General features: G+C 42.3%; 1 protein-coding gene across 2 annotated transcripts in view; it reads right to left on the bottom strand.

The window, feature by feature from the left end:
- Positions 1 to 23076, bottom strand: part of SLIT1 (slit guidance ligand 1) — a 151206-nt gene that overhangs the window by 3123 nt on the left and 125007 nt on the right. Inside the window, exons 22-36 of one of the 2 annotated variants that reach the window (XM_081953702.1) lie at positions 22888 to 22956; positions 21465 to 21536; positions 19670 to 19741; positions 11151 to 11222; positions 9923 to 10086; positions 8283 to 8407; positions 6632 to 6729; positions 4910 to 5046; positions 3966 to 4059; positions 3614 to 3751; positions 2707 to 2944; positions 2463 to 2593; positions 2019 to 2173; positions 1177 to 1465; positions 11 to 222 (exon numbers count right to left, since the gene is read on the bottom strand). In XM_081953702.1, coding sequence (XP_081809828.1) covers positions 11 to 222; positions 1177 to 1465; positions 2019 to 2173; positions 2463 to 2593; positions 2707 to 2944; positions 3614 to 3751; positions 3966 to 4059; positions 4910 to 5046; positions 6632 to 6729; positions 8283 to 8407; positions 9923 to 10086; positions 11151 to 11222; positions 19670 to 19741; positions 21465 to 21536; positions 22888 to 22956 — 2066 coding nt within the window. Of the gene's footprint in view, positions 1 to 10; positions 223 to 1176; positions 1466 to 1899; positions 2174 to 2462; positions 2594 to 2706; positions 2945 to 3613; positions 3752 to 3965; positions 4060 to 4909; positions 5047 to 6631; positions 6730 to 8282; positions 8408 to 9922; positions 10087 to 11150; positions 11223 to 19669; positions 19742 to 21464; positions 21537 to 22887; positions 22957 to 23076 lie in introns of those variants that run through there. The other variant, XM_081953703.1, reaches the window with a different exon arrangement.

Here is a 23076-nt window from a genome sequence, read left to right as displayed (position 1 = left end):
TGTTTCTGACCTTGATCACAGAGATCCCCATCAAATCCTGAGTTGCATTCACAATAGGCCTCTCCTGCATCTGAGATCTGGCACTGACCATGAACACACTCCAAGCTCTTGCATGGGTTACGTAGTTCAACTTCCTGGTTGCACAAGGCTCCTTTGTAACCATCTTGGCACTGGCAACTATAGGAAAGTGCATCAAGAGGCATACAGATTCCATGTTCACACCTGAAGATAAAGTGAGATATAAAGCTAGGTAGATACATGTAATTGCACATAAGCCAGTATCTCTTTTGAACTCTTCCCTACTATCTTGAATCGGAGACAATTAGCTTAGGGATCCATGTATGACATAAATCTTTGAGAAAACACAAACTCAATACATGGTTTTTGCTCACAGCATTGTAATGAGATACCTGATTTGCATGGATGGTTTCAAGCCAAGGTAAGCAATGAACAGTAATATCTATCTACCGTATATATATTTGTATCCCACCTTTATTATTTTTACAAATAACTCAAGGCAGCAAACCTATTAAACACACCTTCCTCCTAATTTTTCCTCACAGCAACAGCCCTGTAAGGTGAGTTGGACTGAGAAGAGTGACTGGCCCAAGATCATCCAGCTGGCTTTCATGGCTAAGGTGGGACTAGAACTCATAGTCTCCTGCTTTCTAGCCCGGTCCTATAACCATTAGAGCAAACTGGCTCTAATATGCCCTTGTAGACTTCACTTAGTGCTAACCACATTTTTTGATCACCTGATTTTCTTTATAAATTCTTCTAATTAAAACAAAACGAAATTAGAAGTTAAAATCCACAAGATAATGGGGCTACCTGTCGCATCTATTCTTTTAAAACTCAGAATCAAAATGTTCCAGGTTTTGTTGGCTGAACTGGTATGTGATGGCTGAAACAAGCACATTTTCTTTTCACACACATAAAGTCTATTATTAAAGGCCCCACTGGGAAGATAGAGCATATCCAGGATTCTTTTCTCTCCTGGATATTTTGTGACTGGCCACATATGTCATAGCAGCTACGAATAGGCACAGTTCCTATGGCAGATGTCCTATGAGTGGTCTCATTGTTCCACATTTGCTCTTCCACATGTGGCTCCCCACAAAAGATGGTATTCCCCAGATGTACGTAGCAGAAAAGAACTGTAACACTTGTACTTACTTGTGTCCCTGGCAAGGGTTGGTCATGGGCTGGTCACAATGGGGCCCAGTCCAGCCTGACTCACAGTAACAAATTGGTCCATGAGCAGTGTTGGGTTGGCAAATGCCATGCATGCAATAGAGCTTGCGGCAAGGTTCACAACCAGGAACAACTCCTGGTTTCATCTGAGTCTTAGTAAAGTCTTGTAATTCATTGTTGATATATAAATTGCGGATACATCCATGGAAGCTGGAACCATTCAAGATTTGCCAAACCCGGAAGGCAGCAGAATTGACATCCACTGGCATGCCTGGTGAGAGAGGACCATAGGAACAACATCAGGCAGGGAAGAAGAAAAGAAGATCAGAGTGCTGGTGAGTAAGAACATGACTGATGGAAGGAAATAAACTTTGAAAGTCTCAGCCTCCGCTTTTCCCAAACGGATATACTTTAAATATGCTGGGACTGCAATTTAATCAACTTCATAAATTATTTGGAGCACAACAAGTTAGAGAAGGCTGGCCTAGTATATTGTAGAAAAATGTTAAAGCCAGGGATATCAATTTAGGGAATACTGAGCCCAGACAATTACACTATTTCGTTCCACCTGCCAGTGGGCCTCTTATCTTCTTGACTCTCTACATATTGGCCTCTGTTGTGAAAAGGAGAAAGAAAGAATTCCTTCTCTTCCTCCTTCTCCCAATTGATAGTGTATAAATGGTCCAAACTAAGAATTATTAGAACCTCCTAGTCCATATGGTAGCCTCCTTGTAAAAGTGTGGAAGTGTTGGAAAGAACTGATGCTCTCTCTGGTTTCAGCAGGATATTGCTTCCCTGTTCCCCAACAGAGATTGCTGTCCTACCCCCCACATAGAGTGGAGCCTCAGAATTCAGAGTGTGGGCCTTGCCAAAGCTATCCATGGTCATGGGATCCCCTCCATCGATAGATAGGTTTACCATCTGCTCAAATGTCACCAGTTCCACTGTATGGAACTGTCCATCATTGATGGTCTCTGCACTGGGAGAAAAGAGAGAGATGGGATGAGAAAGGCTCTTGTATACATCCTATTCACGACATCTTAACATCTACAATCTTGGTCACCCAACATTCATTCAACACTCTCTTAAGATCACTCTCCGCTTTGTACATCAACTCTTGACATTCGTCGTTGGACCCTGATCTAAACCTTAGCATCTCCCCTTCACCCCCAAAAGTCAGTGTGCAGATTGTAGGGTCATGCAGACAAATTTGCTCACATTCTATCAAACTGCCCATAGCGTGAATGAGAAAACAAAGATAGAGCTACCTATAAAGAGCTGAGCTAGGGTAACTGCCTGGATCATAGCTGACACGCACATGGCCATGATAAAGCTCCACCGCCATGTGATCAGTGTCCCCATTATACAAGAGAATCCCATTATCTTCAGCTGTGGAGACCTGCAGAGAACAAGAGAGGTGGGGGGACGATAGATAGGAAAACCAACATTGTACAGGAAAGTAGACAATGCCTCTTCTTGGAGGGTTGGGGCAGAGACTTAAATCTCTTTTACCTGCAGAGTAATATTGGCAGTGGGCCAATTCTGTAAGTCCGTGAATTGTAGGTATGTGTCCCTATCCACAAAATTGACACTCAGTAGCTTCTCGCATTTGAGCCCTCCAAAGCCGGGAAGGCACTGGCATAAGGCACGATTGCCTAACTCCACACAGTTGGCACCATTCTGGCACTCCACTCTCTCACAGGGACTGGACTGAAAGGAGCCATGAGGTGGGATCTCACACAGCTGACCACTAGAGTGAAGCAAGCATACAACAGGGCATAAGTTTATTGTCAGGATCAGCTATTGAAATTGATATATTCTTGGAAGGAGGCCGTGTTCCCTTATAATTCCAAAGTTCTAAATGGATCCCTCGTTTTTGGCATCTCATAAACCACTGTTGGCATCACCCAGGTGTATAAATGCAATTAATATTTTCTCGTAATTCAAGTAATCCTATACTTTGCATCCCAGGAACTCAAGATTTGTTGTTCAACTTGCTGTCTGCTATTTCCTGAGTAAATAAAAATATGGTCCAACCATAGTGGAAGGAGAATGCTGTGACATGAATCTATTTTTGTACACTGCTACTTGAAACAAGTTGGATAAGATTTCAAACAACCACCTACACAGGTGTCATTGTGATCAACCCGTTGTTGAAAGCACGTGAAAGATGCTGCAGGATCTCCGTCTTGCAAGGGTAGTGAAGCCACCCTGGAAACAGCTAATTAATAATAAGTCTAGTAGTCACTATTTGTATATGTGTTTGCAAACACTACTACTTTTGTTACATTTCTTTCTCCTGGACTATATTTCGGCCAACCGGGAAAAGGGCAGACCTTGGCCTTGAGCTTTGCAGAACACTTGGTATTTTTGTAGACATTATGTGAATCCTGACAATATCTCCATCTAACATCCTTACCTGAAACCACCAGTACAAAGACAGGAATAACCATTCAGTTCATCAAAACACTTGGCATTGTTCTGGCATTGGTGGTCTAGGCAGTCATTGTAGTCCACACTGCAATTATCTCCCGCATAGCCAGGCATACATTCACACCTGGAGGCAGGAACAGGAATGAGATCCAGTCATTGAGGTGGCCTGGCTACTGCCCAAAAGAGCAGCAAGCTACACCAACCAGGAAAATGGCTGAGGCAATGAATATAACTGTGTTTGTTCTAACTCCACTATACATTATTTGGTACACATTCATGTCCTCCACTTGGTTTTACATCTTTTTCTTCTCCCCAAACTCACTCTTTCCCTCACTCACTTGGGTCCATCAAGGGAGACTCTACATATGGCATTATGCTGGCAGGGGCTGAGCTCAGGGGAACATACATCCACCGACTGCTCACAATACATCCCTGTGGGAAAAATACAGTGATAAGGCAGAAGCATAACAAATAGCGTCTCTCCTTGAATTTGCCTCATTTTGCCCCAAAGAAATGGTACATAGAAAGGAAGAAAGCCCATATTTGACCCCAAGAATTCCTGTTTGCATTATAGCATTAGCGAACAAAAATACATATTCATGAATTGTTCACCTTTTGGACCTATAAGAAGGAAACATTCAGTCGTTCGAAATATCCCTGATCCCTTTTTATGTTGGCCAACTCAAGTGGTTGACTTGCATTTTTTTTTGTTCCAGAATAGCTATGCAGAATAAGTAAATTTTGTGACATTAAAATAAACAGGTGGGTTTTTTTTTCTATTATGCAGAAACCATTCAACTTCTTGACCTCAGACAGAAGGACAAGGAGCTACACATTATACATAAGTATTTTGACTATTAGGCCAGAAAGCCTACTCACTCCTTTCCCTTCCTCTTCCAAATGTCAAATTTAGCAAGATACCAGCCAACAGAAAATATCTCCAATGTCTATAGCAATTCTGAAGAATTAATCATGAAGAGAATAAAGTAGCTTATCTTTTCACTAGCTGTTTTCTGCACTTAAGAAAAGCTAAAAACAAACATTTGCCAAAAAAAGGGATACATTTAACATTATAATTATCCAACATAATACAGACAATTTATAAGATGGGATGGATAATAAAATCATATTAGTAGTCTGGACATGGGCTTCTCCATTCCCAACACCATATAAGCTCACTTTAGATATTATGACAATTTTGCTCTCTTCAGAAATAAAAGCAGAAGCTCTGTACCCCCCCCCCGCCCCCACTATAAGCAGTAGTTTACAATTGAAGCCATACCTGTATAGAAGGGTAGGCACAAGCAAGTGTGGTTAGTGGACCCATTAACACATGTACCCCCATTCTTGCAACTGTTGTTGCAACTATTTGTCTTCAGATTACATCTTGGACCTTCAAATCCATCCACACAAGTACATCTATTAATAAAGAAAATAAGAGCTATTTGATACTTTGAAACATTTTCTTTTAGGCTTTTCTGGAATTTATACCCTTATCTAAATTTCAAGAAAGGTGAAAAATAGGGATGTTACTTCTTTTTTGAAACTGGGTTCAGTATCTCCATAATTCTCAAGCTTTCCATCTTGTTATCCATCTTATACACCAAGCATTTTGGCCTCCAACTGCAGGAGCTAGTTGGACGACCCTAGAAGGCCCTGAACTGAGGAGCTAAAGCTGCTTTAAGTACTGGGACAGATGGAATGGCATCCTAGTGTGGTCTTTGATGTTAACCTCAAAAAGAAAAAGCAGGGCCTTTGGGAAGGACTAGACTGCAGTGTTTCTCAACCTCAGCAACTTGAAGATGTCTGGACTTCAACTCCCAGAATTCCCCAGCCAGGGGAATTCTGGGAGTTGAAGTCCTGACATCTTCAAGTTGCCGAGGTTGAGAAACACTGAACTAGAGAAAAGCAAAAATGGGAGAATCCTGATCCTGAGTTATTTTTTAAGTTAACTTTCTTAAATCTGTTTCAATGAAGGGGAAGTTGTAGATAATTATTCTAACTATTTCTTAAGTTTTCAAAGCAACCTCCATAGCTGTGTGTTGAGGACTATATGTGGTACTTTTTGACGCAATCCTATTTGAACCACTCGTGTAATAATAGAGATTCATAGAATACACTAATTTATGGATGCCACACTTGCAAACAGATGCAAATTCACGTAAAGCAGAGGAGAATATTGTAGATGAAGGAGTGTATGTTGTGAGTTGTATAATATGGTGGCATTTGCATTTCTATTGCATGAACTTTAGAGGAAGAAGCAAAGACAGAAAAAATGGTGACCTTGTCTAACAAAGGCAGGGAGTTGTTAGCTCTGATGCCCTTGATCAAAACATCCATGTCCCTTCTTGCTATCTTTCTACAAAGGGATAATACCGAGCGGCATGTGTAGGAAATATCTTTGTTGTTCCCAAGGGACATTATGTGCTGGCTTTTAAAGACGCTATGTTGATATGGTGATATGATGAAAAGCCATTTAGCAGTTTAGCAAATTGGATGTACAGATCGAGTAGGGCCCCATTTTTTCCTCTGCTGCCTGCAGTTTATTTCAAGCTACTAATTATGGTATGTTTCCCAGAAAGCCGCCCACACTGTATTCTGAGGAGGGAGAGTAGGAGGGCACACATCGAGGTATCAAAAGACCGAAACAGTTGGCGATCCATTGGGATGCATGTATTCCATTGGCTTGTCCCCAAAATCCCAAACCATAGTTACAGAAATAAATTGCCTGCAGAATCAGACCATGTACCAAAAACCTCTCCTATCCCCTAAGTCATGCAAGTATATACGATTAAACCCTGAATAAACACTTGCCAATACTTTTCAGAGCCTGTTTCTGGCTTAAGGGAGAAAATGCAGCTGGATTTATTTTAGTTTGACATCTGGCAATTTTGTAACAGGTTTCTGCCCGGGTTCTTGGCAGATAATGTATTGCAGCTAACCAAAAACATTTTCCCCTGCCAATTTTAGGGCAGAGACTCTGAAATCTTGAACTGCCACTCACTTAAAGCTGGCTCCATCTCCTTCTTGAGGTAGGCAGGTCCCACCATTCTCACAAGGTCTCTCGGAGCAGCCATCAACAGATAGGTGACAGTGTTTGCCCTGGGATAAGGAAATAAAATGAAACAATCCCACTTTAAATCCGGGGCCTCCAACCTTGGCAACGTTAAGACTTGTGGGCTTCAACCCTCAGAGGATCTCTGGGAGTTGAAGTCCACAAGTCTTAACGTTGCCAAGGTTGGAGGCCACTGCTTTAAATAGAAAATTTCTGGCCAATACAAGCTTTGAAAACCAATTACTTGCTCACCAGCCATCTATGTGTAGCAGTGTTTCTCAACCTTGGCAACTTTAAGCCCTGTGGACTTCAACTCCCAGAATCCCCCAGCCAGCAGGCTGGGGAATTCTGGGAGTTGAAGTCCCCAGGACTTAAAGTCACCAAGGTTGAGAAACACTGATGTATAGTGGAACAAAACTAACTTGTTACATATAAATTTTCCTGACGTTTTAAATTGTTTTTGTTACCAGAAATAGCTCTCCCCGTTTCCTTTTTTCTTCTTCTCCTCAGTGTCAAAGGAGCAATTGGTTGTGTTCACAGAACATATTTCACTTCACTACCAAACTGACCCACTTTCTGGGTTTGTACAATATAGGTAGGCCTCGATTTACAACCACAATTGAGCCCCAAATTCTTAAGTGACATTTGCCCCATTTTACAATCTTTATTGCCCCAGGTGTGGAAAGTGAGTCACTGCCATTGTTGGTAGCATGGCTGTTAAGTGAATCTGGTTTCCCTATTGACTTTTCTTCTTGGGTCATAAAAGATTATCACATAACCCGGAACACTCTAACCGTCATAAATATGAGTCAGTTGCCAAGATCTGAATTTTGATCACGTGAATATGGGGCATGCGGCAACAGCTGTAGCAGAGGTGGGTCGCTGCCGGTTCGGCCCAATTTGCCCAAACTGGTAGTGGAATTCAGGACTGGGTCGCGGAACCGGCAGCAACTCTGGCCTGCCACATCTCCGAACCGGTTCCCTCGCCACTTCTCGGCTGCCGCTATTTTGGATTTTAGTAACTACACGTGCGAGGTTCAATGTAAATCGTTCTGAGCATCCGCAAAGACATTGAATTATATCAAAACGAGCGTGCGTGCATGTTGCGAACCGGTAGTAAAACCAGCAGCAACCCACCCCTGAGCTGTAGGTGTGAAAAATGATCATAAGTCACCCCTTTCAGTGCTGTTGTAACTTCGAACAGTCACCAAACTGCTGTAAGTCGAGGACTATCTACACCAGTGGGTCTCAACCTTCCTAATGCCGCAACCCTTTAATACAGTTCCTCATGTTGTGGTGAGCCCCAACCATAAAATTATTTTATGTTTTCCATATTTTTTGGAAAATATGTGTTTTCCAATGGTCTTAGGCAACCCCTGTGAAAGGGTCGTTCGACCCCCAAAGGGGTCCCGACCCACAGGGTGAGAACCACTGATCTACACTGAAACATAAAACAATCCAGAGCATTGCACAACATTCAAAGCCACAAAAAGGCAAACCTCAGCATTTTGTATGAATGAATTTATGTCTTTCATTAACATTTGGGGAACACGGCATTTCCCAGGTAGACGTTTACCACCCTGCCTTTCACTCTATTTACCTTATAACCACTGGGACAGACACAGTGATAGGAGCCCAGAGGATCTCTTTGACAACTGCCCCTGTTTTGGCAGGGATTGGAGACACAGGGGTTACACTTGGCCTGGATGATGGGTAGGGGAGGCCCTACATAGACAGAAAAAAGCATTGCATGAATAAGATTAAGGAAATATAGCTGAAATAACTAAAGACATATTTCTTATATCTGATTATAAAGGTTGTGTGCTTCCTGATCAGAATCTCTTCCAAGGAATTGCCCTTTTCCCAACAGCTGAAGCCATGGAGCCTCTGACAAATTTGTGATTTGTGTATATATATATATATATACCAGTGGTGGGTTGATAACTGGTTTACTACCGGTTCACTTGTTGTCCAGGTGGGTGGGTGGATACTCCCGGCACCGCCACTACCGGTTCAGCCAAACCGGGCCAAACCAGGAGCAACCCACCTCTGATATATACATTAAAAAATGGATAATGGCTGAAAAGAACACCCATTCACCTATTCCTAGGCATAACCTAATGTTAAAATAGTTGTAATTTTCTGCAAAAGCAAGCAGGGTCCCCCATCCGCCCCCCCAAATTTCTTTCATAGAAATAGTTTTCACAGGAAAAAGTTAAAAAAAACTTTTCAAAGAATTCTACAGGGGTGTGACATACACAGAAGAAAGGGCTCAGACTCAAGGCCTGTTATGAGGCTAATTAGGGATTCTGGAAATTAGAATCTCATTATATCAATAAGGCACCGGGTTTGATATAGCTAATGTTATTATGCCTGTGCCCATCCTTTAGGCCAGGAGTTGTCAAACTGGCGGTCCCTGGGCCAGTTGCGTTACGTGGTGGCCACCCCCAGCTCTGTGAAGGGGGATAAACATTGTAAAACATCATGTGACGGCAACATGACGCCACGAGTTTGACACCCTTGCTTTAGATCTTTCATCAGAATCTGTCTTTCATAATCTTCAGTACCAGGGAACTGTATACAGTGATTCTCGATTTACAACCACAATAGGGACCAGAAAATTTGTTGTTAAGTGTACAGTCATTAAGTGAAGCATCACATAACCGCATCTGATTATACTACGTATTTTGTCATAATTGTTAAGTGAGGCACCATGTAACTACAACATGCAACCTGCCAGCTTCCGCAATGACTTAGCTTGTCAGAAGCCATCTGAGACACTTGCAAATGGCAATTGTGTGACTGCGTGGCTGCTGTGCCAGTTGTAAGTGCAAAGAAAGGTCAGAAGTCATTTTTTCAGTGTCATCATAATTTTGAACCATTGCCAAACAAATGGGCGTATGTCGAGGATTACTTGAAGCCTATTGGGTTAGTTTTATTGGCTTCCCTGGCAAGAATCTACTTCCTGCACTGCATCTTCATTACATCTGTGTGCATATTAATAAATTCCATGACTCACTTTTCCCCCCATATGCCCACTATTAACTTCAGCAGTCTTAGATTTGTAACATTCATGCCACAGGCAACTCAGCTGGCCAGAACAAACTATCATCCACATAGCCAAGATCTCTTTAGTGATATGCAATGCTGTTCTTCAGAATTTTCAGTAGTTCTTCCCACTAATTTTTCTGAAAATACTTAGGGAGCACTTTTATTTCCCTTGTTTCTTCAGTAGCTTACCCTGGCATTCAAACTTCTTAGCTGGAGTCGTGAGCAGAAGTTTGCCTTCCATATCCGCAGGACCAGCACAACGGGCAATGCCAGGTTCTTTGTAGCCAGTTTTGACCCAGCTTGAGAGCCAGCGCATGTGGCAATCACAATGCAGGGGGTTGGCACCAATTGCTCTGCACAGCAGAAAGAATCATAAAGTCTAAATAATTATTCAAAGTACAAGATCTCTTCCCTTTATCTGGTAACTCTAGAGAAATGCCTCTAGAGGTCCTAGAACTAATCAATAACACAATTTTTACTTCCATTTGTTTTTAAATGCAACGTTGTTGCATTTTGAAGAGCCTCTATTTTCAGCATTTTATTTGATGTCTTAATACTTGATGCTAAATCTGCTAAATGACTCAAGTAAAATGCAGCTTGCTCATATCATTCCTACTCTGAGGTTACAGATACTGTGCAATGAATGTAAATTGAGTGTGTGTGTGTGTGTAGAAGTTTCTCTTCCCCCACAGATAGTGTTCATAAGCATGTCTAAAAAGATATATACATTCTTAAAGCTGAGCCAGGAAAAATATCCTAGCCAATTACCAGAAAAAATCCTATGAACTCAAGATAAAGATCACTGTCAGTTGCATTCACCTTTTTAATTGGGACTGTTGTGGTGCTTTAAAGTTTTGAGGTATGTTCACCCAACACACTATGTGATGGCTTACTGAATAAACACACTTGCTTGGCTTCTCTCCACACACTAAGTTCTAATTTATAAATCAGTTTGCTAAGTCATGTGTTAACCCAGCCTCGGTCTAGAAGTCTTTGTCTTTTTTCATTCTGCACTGCAGCAGAAGACTTCACACGCATTCCAATTTATTGGGAGGAAAGTCAGAGGGTTCAAGAGTTAATTTTCCTTGTAAGCACACAATGGAGTATTAAGTTAAGCTGCTAACTGATTATGTCAGATGCCAGAAGGAACTTCAACACATTTCAGCAAATGTGCATCAAATCTTATCACTACAGAACTAACGAGAACACTGCTACCTACAAAATTTCTGGAAGTACTTTGTCCAGGGCAATTATTACCTAAGACATGTGCCAAGCATCTTTGCACAGCTGAACAAACAAAAGTAAACAAATGGTGTTTTCTTCTTTGTATCACCAAGCACCATCCTACAAAAAATGCTAAAAAACCCTATTTGGAATAAAAGGAACAATTGCTTACATTAATGATACAGATACTCACAGATGAGATAGGGAGGTAACATCAGCAAAGATACCTTCAGGGAGCGTGGAGATATCATTTCCATGAAGAGACCTGAATGGAAATACAGACAATTGTTCTTATGCTCAAACAAGAGTCCAATTATGGAGAGGAAGAAACAGAATCCTATTTTTTCATGTGATTTCCCATTGTCTACTATCTTTAGAAGATTACATTTGGAGCGATTAGTCTTTGTAAAAGTAATGGGATGTTAGGAATTCAGGATTCCTAACCACATGAGCCGTGGTGGTGCAGTGGTTAGAATGCAATACTGCAGGCTGGTTCTATTCACTGCCAGGAGTTCGATCCTGACCGGCTCAAGTTGATTCAGGCTTTTGAGGTCATGAAATGAGGACCCACATAGTTGTGGGCAATGTGCTGACTTTGTAAACCTCGAGGAAAGACAGAAAGAAAGAAAGAAGGGAGGGAAGGAGGAGGAGAATAGGATTCTCTTCTCTTCTCCTCTCCTCTTCTCCTCTTCTTCTTCTACACCCAGGTCCATCCTCCACCAGCTCCCATACCAGAGGAAGACCAACCCTGCCACACCAATGCATCTCTCAGGTCGAATTATCCCCACATGGGATCCCCATTCAGTCAGTTCCCACAGGGTCCTGCTCACTGGCCTCAGATATCCCAGCTGTGATCAGCTCTGCCACTCCAGCTGGCAGTTGCTCAGTCCAAAGCCCTCCCTCATTCCAACTGCAACCTCACCATGTCTCACAGAGGTCTCCCAATGCCATTGCTTGCCATTTCTCCTTGGGCATTTGCCTCTTGCTGCTACTCTCTCTTCCTGCAAAAACCCCAATCTGCTAACTACTCCCCCAGCTTCTTTTAACATGCTGCTTGGTATTTTAATCAAGGTGTATGACCCATTTCTCCTATACTCAATGTCCTTTTAGGGACTGTTCAAAGGAAAGAGGAGCCTATCCTTTTTTTCTTTCTGTTAATTGTATTTAATTTATAGTTAAAGCTTGCCATGTTCTTTCATAATTTTTAGACACCTTTGAGCTTTGATATCACCCTGATTATTTCCCCATGACCCTCAGTCACTTATATTCCAAGAGAGGTTTGTGTCTCTGGCATGGAAGAGCCTCTAGTTCTACCTGGAAGATGGGCCCACATTATCTTTAATCCAAGAATGTTAGCCCATTTTTACCTAGGCCAGGGGTGTCCAAACTTGGGAACTTTAAGACTTGTGGACTTCAACTCCCAGAATTCCCCAGCCAGCTGGCTGGGGAATTCTGGGAGTTGAAGTCCACAAGTCTTAAAGTTCCCAGGTTTGGACACCCCTGACCTAGGTTAAGGCAACATTGGAGTCGCTTGCCCATTTGCTGAAACCTGGAGATCACATCCGCCATCCATGAATCTCAGAGAAAATAACTACCCAGTGCCAGTTCTTTCCAGGTACTAACAGCTCCTCCCCTCTCCCTATAACAACTCTTAGGATCATAAAGTATGAAATGTGAAGGGTGTATACAACCCTCGCTGGGAAAATGATCAAGCCAATGTAGGTGAAGATAAGATGTATATCCTCCATTCCTCTCCTCTGAATGACACTTTCTTCATTGAATTCAGAGCCTCTGACACTTCCTAAGGCTGCCAAGAATTTTTCTCAAGAATTCTGTCTCATTTTGCACAATACAAAGAGGTGTATTAGATTACTAGCTTAATTGATGGGCTTGCCTCCTAGCTAGGGTGCTGTTGAAATACCATTCTGCCTTCTTGTTCCTTGGAGAATCCATGTATTGCTTTGTTTTACTGCAATCGGTAATGGAGCTATATCTGTTTATACCACTAGGATGTTAGTACTGACTTTACAGATATGCACACCTAAACTCCTTATTTGCAGAAAGCACATATACGAAGCATTAACCCATGATGGAAGGAGAATTCTGAGTTTGTGTTACTTATTCCTGTATGACCCTAGCTGAGAGCTAATTTCTGGATATATCCTCAATGTGGGAAATTTCTTAAAATGATACCTGCTCTGAAAACTCATAATATTGAGTTTCTATTAAGAAGAAATGTAAACTTGGCCTTGAGAATGGAGAAATAATGACTAAACCACCAAGGAACTTTCAGAAAAGTCCTGAGAAAATAGGAGAGCATAAATAACCCCACTCTCAAAATAGTTGCACTTGATCTTGTTTGTGTAAGATGGGGCACAGAGAAACCGAGAGGCTTTCAAGATTCTGCTATTTTACCCTACTACAGTATTATACAAATTGCTGGAATCTTTTCTGTGCTCAATTAATGGATCTTGTCTTCTTTAAAGGCCTGACAAATATCTTGAAAGCCTTTCTCTCTCATCAGAAAGACAGATGCTTAATAAGGCCCCTGAAAAAAAAAATTGAGAAGAGTTCACATGGCAAATAACAGCAGATATTAGTCCTGTTATTTTTTTTTGCTGATGCAGAAATACAATGTCCTGCACAAAGACTTTGGCATAACAACTAACTTTATAGAGGAAACTGCAATGTGTTAGTTTGTGTTTCCCATGTAGTCATTACAGAACCTTTGTTAGACAGAATGGGACAACTCTGAATGGTCAGTTTGATGCGGCCAACTCGCCAGCAGCAGTTTGCCACCACCAATTCACTGCAGGGCAACTCCACATGGCCAACCCTCTGTGGGGACAATTCACCATGGCTGGCCAGAATGAGAACAAGTTGGTGGTCAAAGTGCAGAACGGCAGTGGTGGCTGGAGGCTTCCAATTTCACACACACACACACCCCTCTCACCGTCACCACCACTGCCACCAAACCCAAAAGTCTGGCCCAAAGAGGACGGGGACGGGGGACAGGAAGGTGATGGCAACTGGGGGGGGGGGTGTATCCAATTTTCACATACACTTCTCTTCCCTGCTGCTGCAACCATGCTGAATTCCTGGTCAAAGAGACCCAGGATACAATACAATACAATACAATACAATAGCAGAGTTGGAAGGGACCTTGGAGGTCTTCTAGTCCAACCCCCTGCCTAGGCAGGAAACCCTATACCGTTTCAGACAAATAGCTATCCAACATCTTCTTAAAGACTTCCAGTGTTGGGGCATTCACAACTTCTGGAGGCAAGCTGTTCCACTGATTAATTGTTCTCACTGTCAGGAAATTTCTCCTCAGTTCTAAGTTGCTTCTCTCCTTGATTAGTTTCCACCCATTGCTTCATGTTCTACCCTCAGTTGCTTTGGAGAATAGCTTGACTCCCTCTTCTTTGTGGCAACCTCTGAGATATTGGAACAATGCTATCATGTCTCCCCTAGTCCTTCTTTCTCTTAAGCTAAACATACCCAGTTCCTGCAACCGTTCTTCATATGTTTTAGTCTCCAGTCCCCTAATCATCTTTGTTGCTCTTCTCTGCACTCTTTCTAGAGTCTCCACATCTTTTTTACATTGTGGCGACCAGAACTGAAAGCAGTATTCCAAGTGTGGCCTTACCAAGGCATTATAAAGTGGTATTAACACTTCACGTGATCTTGATTCTATCCCTCTGTTGATGCAGCCTAGAACTGTGTTGGCTTTTTTGGCAGCTGCTGCACACTGCTGGCTCATATTTAAATGGTTGTCCACTAGGACTCCAAGATCCCTTTCACAGTTACTACTACTGAGCAAGGTACCACCTATACTGTATCTGTGCATTCCGTTTTTGTTGCCTAAATGTAGAACCTTACTCTTTTCACCATTGAATTTCATTTTATTAGATAGTGCCCAACGTTCAAGTTTGTCAAGATCCTTCTGTATCTTAAGCCTATCTTCTGGAGTGTTGGCTATTCCTGCCTGCTTGGTGTCATCTGCAAATTTGATGAGTTCCCCATTTATTCCCTCATCCAAATCATTGATGAAGATGTTGAAGAGTACTGGGCCTTAACAGTGACTGTGGCCGAGACAGGCGGGTGTGTGTGTGTGTGAAAATAGGTCACCTCCGTTGTTGTCCTACGGCAACTTGGCAGTGGTGAGTTGGCAGAGGTGACTTGGTGATGGTGAGCTGACAGCGGTGAGCTGGCTGCACCGAGCTGGCTCTGCTGAGTTGTACTAAAGCCCTTTTAGTTGAGACAATTGAAGGACAATTTTTTAGGTGTAGCATTCTCAAATTGAAAATAAGTTATAATACATAATTTTTGCAACTCTATATCATATTTTCCTTACACGTTCCTATACTCAGAATAGACCGGCTATAATTCAAAATCCAACTATCCATTAGATGCAGGAAGCAATTTCTCTCCTCTCTCACAAGTATCAACAGTCCCATTTACAAACATGCTACTCTTTTTCCTTCTCTTCCTCCTATGCCAGCCTAAATTGCCTCCCTTGCCAGGAAAGTACCTGATTTTCTTGTTGCTTTGGGGAAAGAGGCAGTAGCTGCCTTACCTCCTCATTGGGTTTGTGACTGTAGTGTCAATTTTAAACCTAAAGCCAGATGCCCCACAAAAGATAGTAGCCTCTGTCTATGAAAGAGTTAATCTCTTCAGAACAATCTCTGGATGAAAATCTGAAGAAAGGATTTGTTTACCCTTCGACATATCCAGCATCTGCCAATGTTTCTTGTAAAAAAAAAGCAAGATAATTCCTTGAGAATTATACACAATTACAGACTTCTGAATTCTGTAACCATTAGCAACCACTATGAATGCCTCTTATTTCAGATCTGCCGAATCACTCTCGGAAGGCAGGCATTTTCACTAAATTGGATTTAAGAGGAGATTACAATTTGATCTGAATGGAAGAGGGCCATGGAAATTTAACAGCCGTTTTCCTGTTAAAATTCAGGTGACATCCTAATCTTTTTCAGAAGACCACCCTGACACCAACAACTTTTGAAGAGATTTAACTGCTCTACTGAAGAGCAAACCACCCTGAAAAAATAACAGTTTAAGAGAGTTGGAAAGGACCTTATCGGTCATCTAGTCCAGCTCAAGCAGGAGACCCTACACCATTTCTGACAAATGGCAGTCCAATCTCTTCTTGAAAGTCTCAAGTGATGAATTTGTTGCAAGCTGTTCCTTTGGTTGATTGTTCTCACTGTCACAAAGTTCCTCCTTATTTCTAGGTTGAATCTCTCCTTGTTCAGTTTCCATCCATTATTCCTTGTCTGGCCTTCGGGTGCTTTGGAGAATAGCTTGACCCTCTCCTCTCTGTGGCAGCCCCTCAAATATTGGAACACTGCTATCATGTCTCCCATGGTCCTTCTCTTCACTAAACTAGCTGTGCACAGTTCCTGTAACTGTTCTTCATATATTTTAGTCTCCAGTCCCCTAATTATCCTGGTTGCTCTTCTCTGCACTTTTTCTAGCATCTCAACAGCTTTTTTATAGTGTGGTGACCAGAACTGGATGCAGTACTCTAGGTGTGGTCTTACTAAGACTTTATAGAGTAGTATTAGTACCTCTTTTGAGTGCTACTCAGGCATCCAGAACCCACCCATACCTTTGCTGTGGAAATTGATGCCCTAGAATCGGCTTTGAGAGCTGTTCTCTTACAGGTTTTGACAAAGGGAGGGGAGGATTTTTTTGGCCTTTCACCTTATTCTTCCTGACTGAAAGAAACTATGATATTTTCAAGTAAAGATCTGTGGGCTGTAAAAGCCATATTCCAACAGTGGAGGTATTTTTTGGGGGAGCAGCCCACCAAGAATGTGGAGCACCTGCAGAAGGCTCAGACACTCACCCCATGTCAGATCAGGCGCACATACACTATATTGCCAAAAGTATTTGCTCATCCAGCCAAATAATCAGAAGCAGGTGTTGCAATCACTTCCATGGCCACAGGTGTATAAAATCAAGTACCTAGGCATGCAGACTGTTTTTACAAACATTTGTGAAAGAAGAGGTCGCTCTCAGGAGCTCCGTGAATTCCAGCGTGGAACTGTGATAGGATGCCACCTGTGCAACAAATCCACTCATGAAATTTCCTTGCCTTTCCACAGTGAACTGTCAGCTGTATTATAAGAACGTGGAAGTGTTTGGGAACAACAGCAACTCAGCCACGAAGTGGTAGGCCACGTAAACTGATGGAGCAGGGTCAGCGGATGCTGAGGCGCATAGTGCGAAAAGGTTGCCACCTTTTTACAGAGTCAATTGCTACAGACCTCCAAACGTCATGTGGACTTCCGATTAGCTCCAGAACAGTGCGCAGAGAGCTTCATGGAATGGGTTTCCATGGCCGAGTAGCTGCATCCAAGCCATACATCACCAAGTGCAATGCAAAGCATCGGATGCAGTGGTGTAAAGCACGCCGCCACTGGACTCTAGGGCAGTGGAGACATGTTCTCTGGAGTGATGAATCGCGCTTTTCCATCTGGCAATCTGATGGACGAGTCTGGGTTTGGCGGTTGCCAGGAGAACGGTACTTACCTGACTGCATTGTGCCAAGTATAAATTTTGGTGGAGGGGGGATTATGGTGTGGGGTTGTTTTTCAGGAGCTGGGTTTGGCCCCTAGGTTCCTGTGAAAGGAACTCAGAATGCCTCAGCATACCAAGACAGTTTAGACAATTCAATACTCCCAACCTTGTGGGAACAGTTTGGAGCTGGCTCCTTCCTCTTCCAACATGACTGTGCACCAGTGCACAAAGCAAGGTCCATAAAGACATGGACGACAGAGTCTGGTGTGGATGAACTTGACTGGCCTGCACAGAGTCCTGACCTCAACCTGATAGAACACCTTTGGGATGAATTAGAGCAGAGACTGAGAGCCAGGCCTTCTAGTCCAACATCAGCGTGTGACCTCACAAATGCACTTCTGGAAGAATGGTCAAAATTTCCCATAAACACACTCCTGAACCTTGTGGACAGCCTTCCCAGAAGAGTTGAAGCTGTTATATGGATTAGGAATGGGATGTCACTTACAGTAAGTTCATATGCGAGTAAAGGCAGGTGAGCGAATAATGTTGGCAATATAGTTTATGGTCTCCACGTTTTTTGTGTCAACTATCTTTCTAGTTCATATAAAAAACTGTTACATGCACTCTCATGCAAGATTAAATACGATATTCCCTGGCCATCTCTTCCACCATGATCTTGAAGCTGCCTCCTCCCAACAGCTCCCCACAAAAGAGTCACACAGAGAAACAGGCAATAGATGTGTTGGATTGGATTGGTTTGATACAACAAGACTCATATGCAGGAGACCAAGATGCCAGGGAGCCCCACCAACCAATTCTTCTTCGCATGACTGATGGACACTCTTTCATAATGCTCTTTTATATCTTTCTCTCAGGGAATAAATATTGCAACTTTGCTGTGGGAGGTGTAGTGCGTATTCAAAGCAATGCTCAGAATGTGAACGAAAGAGTGACGCCTGATGTCAAAGACAATGCTTCATCCTGCCATGCCTAGGGCTGGGCTAAGACTGCGCTGAATAAGTCAGCTAGTTTGTTCCAACTGCTCCCCTTCCATCCTACACGTTGGGATATAGTTTCCCTGGATTTTATTATTGATCTTTGTGCTGTAAAAGAAAGTAACATGACCTTTTTGGTGCTAATGAATTTGTTTATTAAGATAAGTTAAGTCGCTGATTTAGGAGATAGTATAACTCTTTTCAGAGCATGTTTTTTTTTAGTGCAGAACATAATCGTGTAATCTCAGGTTATAGTACTCAGTTTATACCAATGTCTCTTTTCTACTTACTGGGGATTCATATTCATTTGGCCTCCTCTCATCATTCATAATCTAATGGACAACTGGAAAACATAGACAATACTAATAGTCCTCAATTTACAATCAGTTGCTTAGCAACAGTTTGAAGTTATGATGGACCTTCATCCCCCCCAAAACTACTTTTGCCCTGGTTCCAAAGTTCCAATATCTGAGCCCCTCCTACATGGTCACATGACCACATTTTGGGCACTTGACAACTGCATTTGTGGCTATTTGCAGTGTCCCGTGAGAAAATAATACCCCATAACGAACAATGAGCTGCCCTTGCTTTATGACCATTGTATTCACTTAATGACTGCTCTGAATAGGGTAACCATCAGAACTTATTATTAAAAATTGCAGAGTTTAATTATGATCATAACTCGAGGACTACTCGTATTTACACTACAGAATAATTAAATTACAGGTAGTCCTCAACTTATTATGACCACAATTGAGCCCAAAATTTCTGTTGCTAAGTGAAACATTTGTTAAGTGAGTTTTGCCACATTTTAAAGTCAATTTTGAGGTAGTAGAAAGTATTCGGGAGACTAGGCTAGGGTAATGATGGAGAGATGTATCATAAATTTGCCTTATAGTAAACGGGTGATTTATAATTGGTCATTTAAAATGGAAATCATTTTCTCAAACTTTTCCCAACCTGCCCCTCAAATTCCAAATGTGCCCATCAGCCCCAGAATATTGTCTCATTTTGCAATATTCTTTGCCCAGCTGCTATCCATTAAAACAAAATAATGATCAGGCAAAATTCATTCTCCAGTAAACTAAAAATTAACAGGTGATTCCACAGAGAAGTGAATAAAGAGGATCAGGTGATGTGAATTGGGGGCAAAACACAAGATACATACAGCAGCCGTAGTGAATGCAGACCTTCAAAGGCTAGTGAGGGAATACACTGCAGTGCATTGTAGCTGAGGATCCTAGGTAAAATTAGAGAGAGACAGAAACAATTTAAACAATCACATGTTGTGTAATTACATCCCATGCATTAAGTGTATTCCTGTCCCCAGTATTTTGTAAGATGCACTAATAGGTAACTCACACAAAAATCTTAAATATTTGAATCGGAATCTCTCTCTCAATCAACCCCATTTTGCCCAGGATATAAATCGCCACTGTAAAGGAAACCTGCTTTGAACAGTATAAAGCCATATAAGCAGATAAAATCTCTAAGTAATTAAAACTCTAATTATAAAATCGCTAAGTAAATAAAATCTCTAATTGTAAAATCTCTAAGTAAATTCATACAACCTTTTTGCCCTGGCACAAGGAAGGCACACGAACACTTTCCTGACAACATAACCTTATGCGTCTGCCTGCATCTCAGTGACTCCCACGGCGGACTTAAGGATTCTTTAAGATGCTGTGCTTACCCTAATATCCCACTTAAGACACTGCATGCTGGCAATGTAGAGTGCATTAATGGGCATTCAGGAGGTGGCCTGACATGCTTTGTGACTTCAATTACTTCTGCTGGTTTCCCGTGGGACCGGTCTGTTCCGTCCTTGATCTCTTTGACCTCTCTAAGTCTTCTTTCGGTTGTAAGGGAAATTGGAACTCCAATTTTTGCCACTTTTTTGTTTTTATTTTTTGGACTGGCCCAGCTAGATAGGAAGAAGTCTTGAAACTGACATGCCTCACTTGATACTCTTTTCTGCCATATAGTGGTCAGCCAACCACATTTTTTTAATAAAAAAAAAATAGGTTACTGGGAAAAGAAAAATGTGCATGGAGTAATTAGAGCATTATGGATTCTAAATGTAATAGGCTTTTCAAATGCTAGATCCGTGATGGCGAACCTATGGCACTCTTACCACAGGTGGCAGGTGGAGCCATATTTGCCAGCACGGCAGCCCTCAGTTCTGGTGTACTTTCGGCTTTCCGGAGGGCTGGAGGAGGCCATTTTCACCCTCCCCAGGCTTCAGGAAAACCTCTGGAGCCTAGAGATGGTGAAAAACAGGCCCAACAGGCCAACCAGAGGTTTGTTCCTGAACTTCCGGTTGGGCCGTTGGGCCATTTTTTGCCCTCCCCAGGCTTCAGGAAAGCCTCCGGAGCCTGGGGAGGGTGAAAAACAGGTCCAATGGGCCAACCGGAAGCCTGAAGAGGATGAAAACAGCCTCTTCGTTTCCGCCTTCCGGAGGGCCTCCTGGGGGCTGCGGGAGGCTGTTTTCACCCTCCCCAGGCTTCAGGAAAGCTCAAGAGCCTGGGGAGGGTGAAAACTCCCCCCCCCCACGGGGGTGGGTGGGTTGCACGTGCATGCACAGGTGGGTGGGACACATTCCATTGTGGGTCTGGGCACAAGTTTGCCGTGCCTTTAGAAAAAGGTTAGCCATCACTGCGCTAGTTGATGGTGGGTAGGCCTGGATTTATAGCCAAATCACAGGCCTTGGGGTGTTTTGTGCTAAAGCTGGATAAAAAGCAGCTCAGCTTGGGCCTGTTCCAGGGACCTGGTAAGAAAGTGCTACAGAGGCAGCAAAAATTTGGATTTCCTGTTAGCTTTAGGGTAGAAGGGGGGACATAGAAAAAGAGCTGAGTGGATGTGGCCTTTGCCCAGGTTTTCACCACAGGAACCCAATGATATCTGTCCCTGAAATCTGAAGTAGCACAACTCTTTTAGATTCAGCTCTGTTAGAAAACACTCACAAAGTGGTCAGTTGGCTCATATTGGTGAAGGAATTGTTGCTGAGGAAGCTGATCTTATTGTTGCTCAGGTCTCTGCAAAACAGAAGCACAGGTCAGGTTCTAATATCACTTTTAACTCAATCTTCCTTCCTTCCCCTCATTTCTCAAGGGAAAATCTACCATCCTTTGCAATTGCAGTGCCAGTATATATACTGAAAAATCCGCTTTATGGTTTGTCAGCACTTTTATGCAACTATCTGCATGACGATTGCATGATGCAATCCATTATTCTACCTTGAATTAAGGTAAAGGTTCCTCTTGCACATATGTGCTAGTCATTCCCGACTCTAGGAGGCAGTGCTCATCTCTGTTTCAAAGCCAAAGAGCCAGCGCTGTCCAAAGACGTCCCCGTGGTCATGTGGCTGGCATGACTAAAAGCCAAAGGTGCACGGAACGCTGTTACCCTCCCACCAAAGGTGGTTCCTATTTTTCTACTTACATTTTTACATGCTTTCAAACTGCTAGGTTGGCAGAAGCTGGGACAAGTAACGGAAGCTCATCCTGGTTACATGTCACTGGGGGTTCGAACCATTGAACTGCCAACCTTTCGATCAACACCACGTCCCTTACGTCCCTAACCTTGAATTAGCTGTATCCTATTCAAAATGCCTGAATTTTTCTTGTAAGAACCCTGCAACATAATTTGCTTTAAGTGGGTGTCACGATTAAGAAGGCTAAATTAAGAAGACTAATAAGACGACTATCTAAAAATGTTTCCTAATAATAAATTTTTTTTTCTTAAGATTTTTCTGCTTTAAGCATCATTTTGTATAATGCAAATGTTTCTATTTCTCTCCTCAGATGTTTTCTTACGGAGAGCACAGAAGATAAGAGGAGACTACCTCTCTTGACTATTTCTTGGTCTTCTCTGATCCCCTTCTGTTTCAATATACATAATTCTATGGCATTCTATGCTTTTAATGAAATGTTGCTTTTTGCTAATTACTGAAAAAAGAATATGAAAGATAATTACTGGGTTGTACAGGGCATTCTGGCCTTATGTTTTACTTTTGTTTATAACTCTGTGAAGCTTCATTGCATATTAGTAACATCATGGCCACCTGCTTCTATTAAGAGGTGCTATAGACCACTTATCTTCTGCACCAGCTTTAATTTGTAGTGCTACATCAATTAAGAACTCAGTGATGTCTCTTCCTATTTACTCCTTGTCCAATTAGATATGCAGCAAAGGAATCCAGGTCACACACACTCATCTCGAGTCAGCAAGTTGGAGAAAATGGATCTAGATTATGGTGAAGATCTTAGCAGTTTTCAGAACACCCTAGAGGTTGTTATGATCCTTATATTTAATCTACCATCTCCAGGAAAGACCACTGTAGGTTTCATCAGATGAGTAACTTCTTAGAGCTTCTCGGACACTTACACCAGCTGCAAGTAACGGAAGGTGGAGAGTTGTCCTGGAATAAGGATGAATTGGTTGCCGTCCAAATAGCTGCAAGAATAGTAAAAATATGTGTCAGATATTACAACTGAACTGTTAAAAGAGCAAAGTTCAAGATCTCTGCGTGCAAAGTGTATAATATGAGTATATCACCTTGTCTTCTTATTGCTA

Source organism: Natrix helvetica (genome assembly GCF_964273705.1).
Source record: "Natrix helvetica genome assembly, chromosome: 5".
Classification (NCBI taxonomy): domain Eukaryota; kingdom Metazoa; phylum Chordata; class Lepidosauria; order Squamata; family Natricidae; genus Natrix; species Natrix helvetica.
The sequence above is the reverse complement of the archived record's forward strand: the minus strand, read 5'-3'. Positions and strand labels throughout refer to the sequence as shown.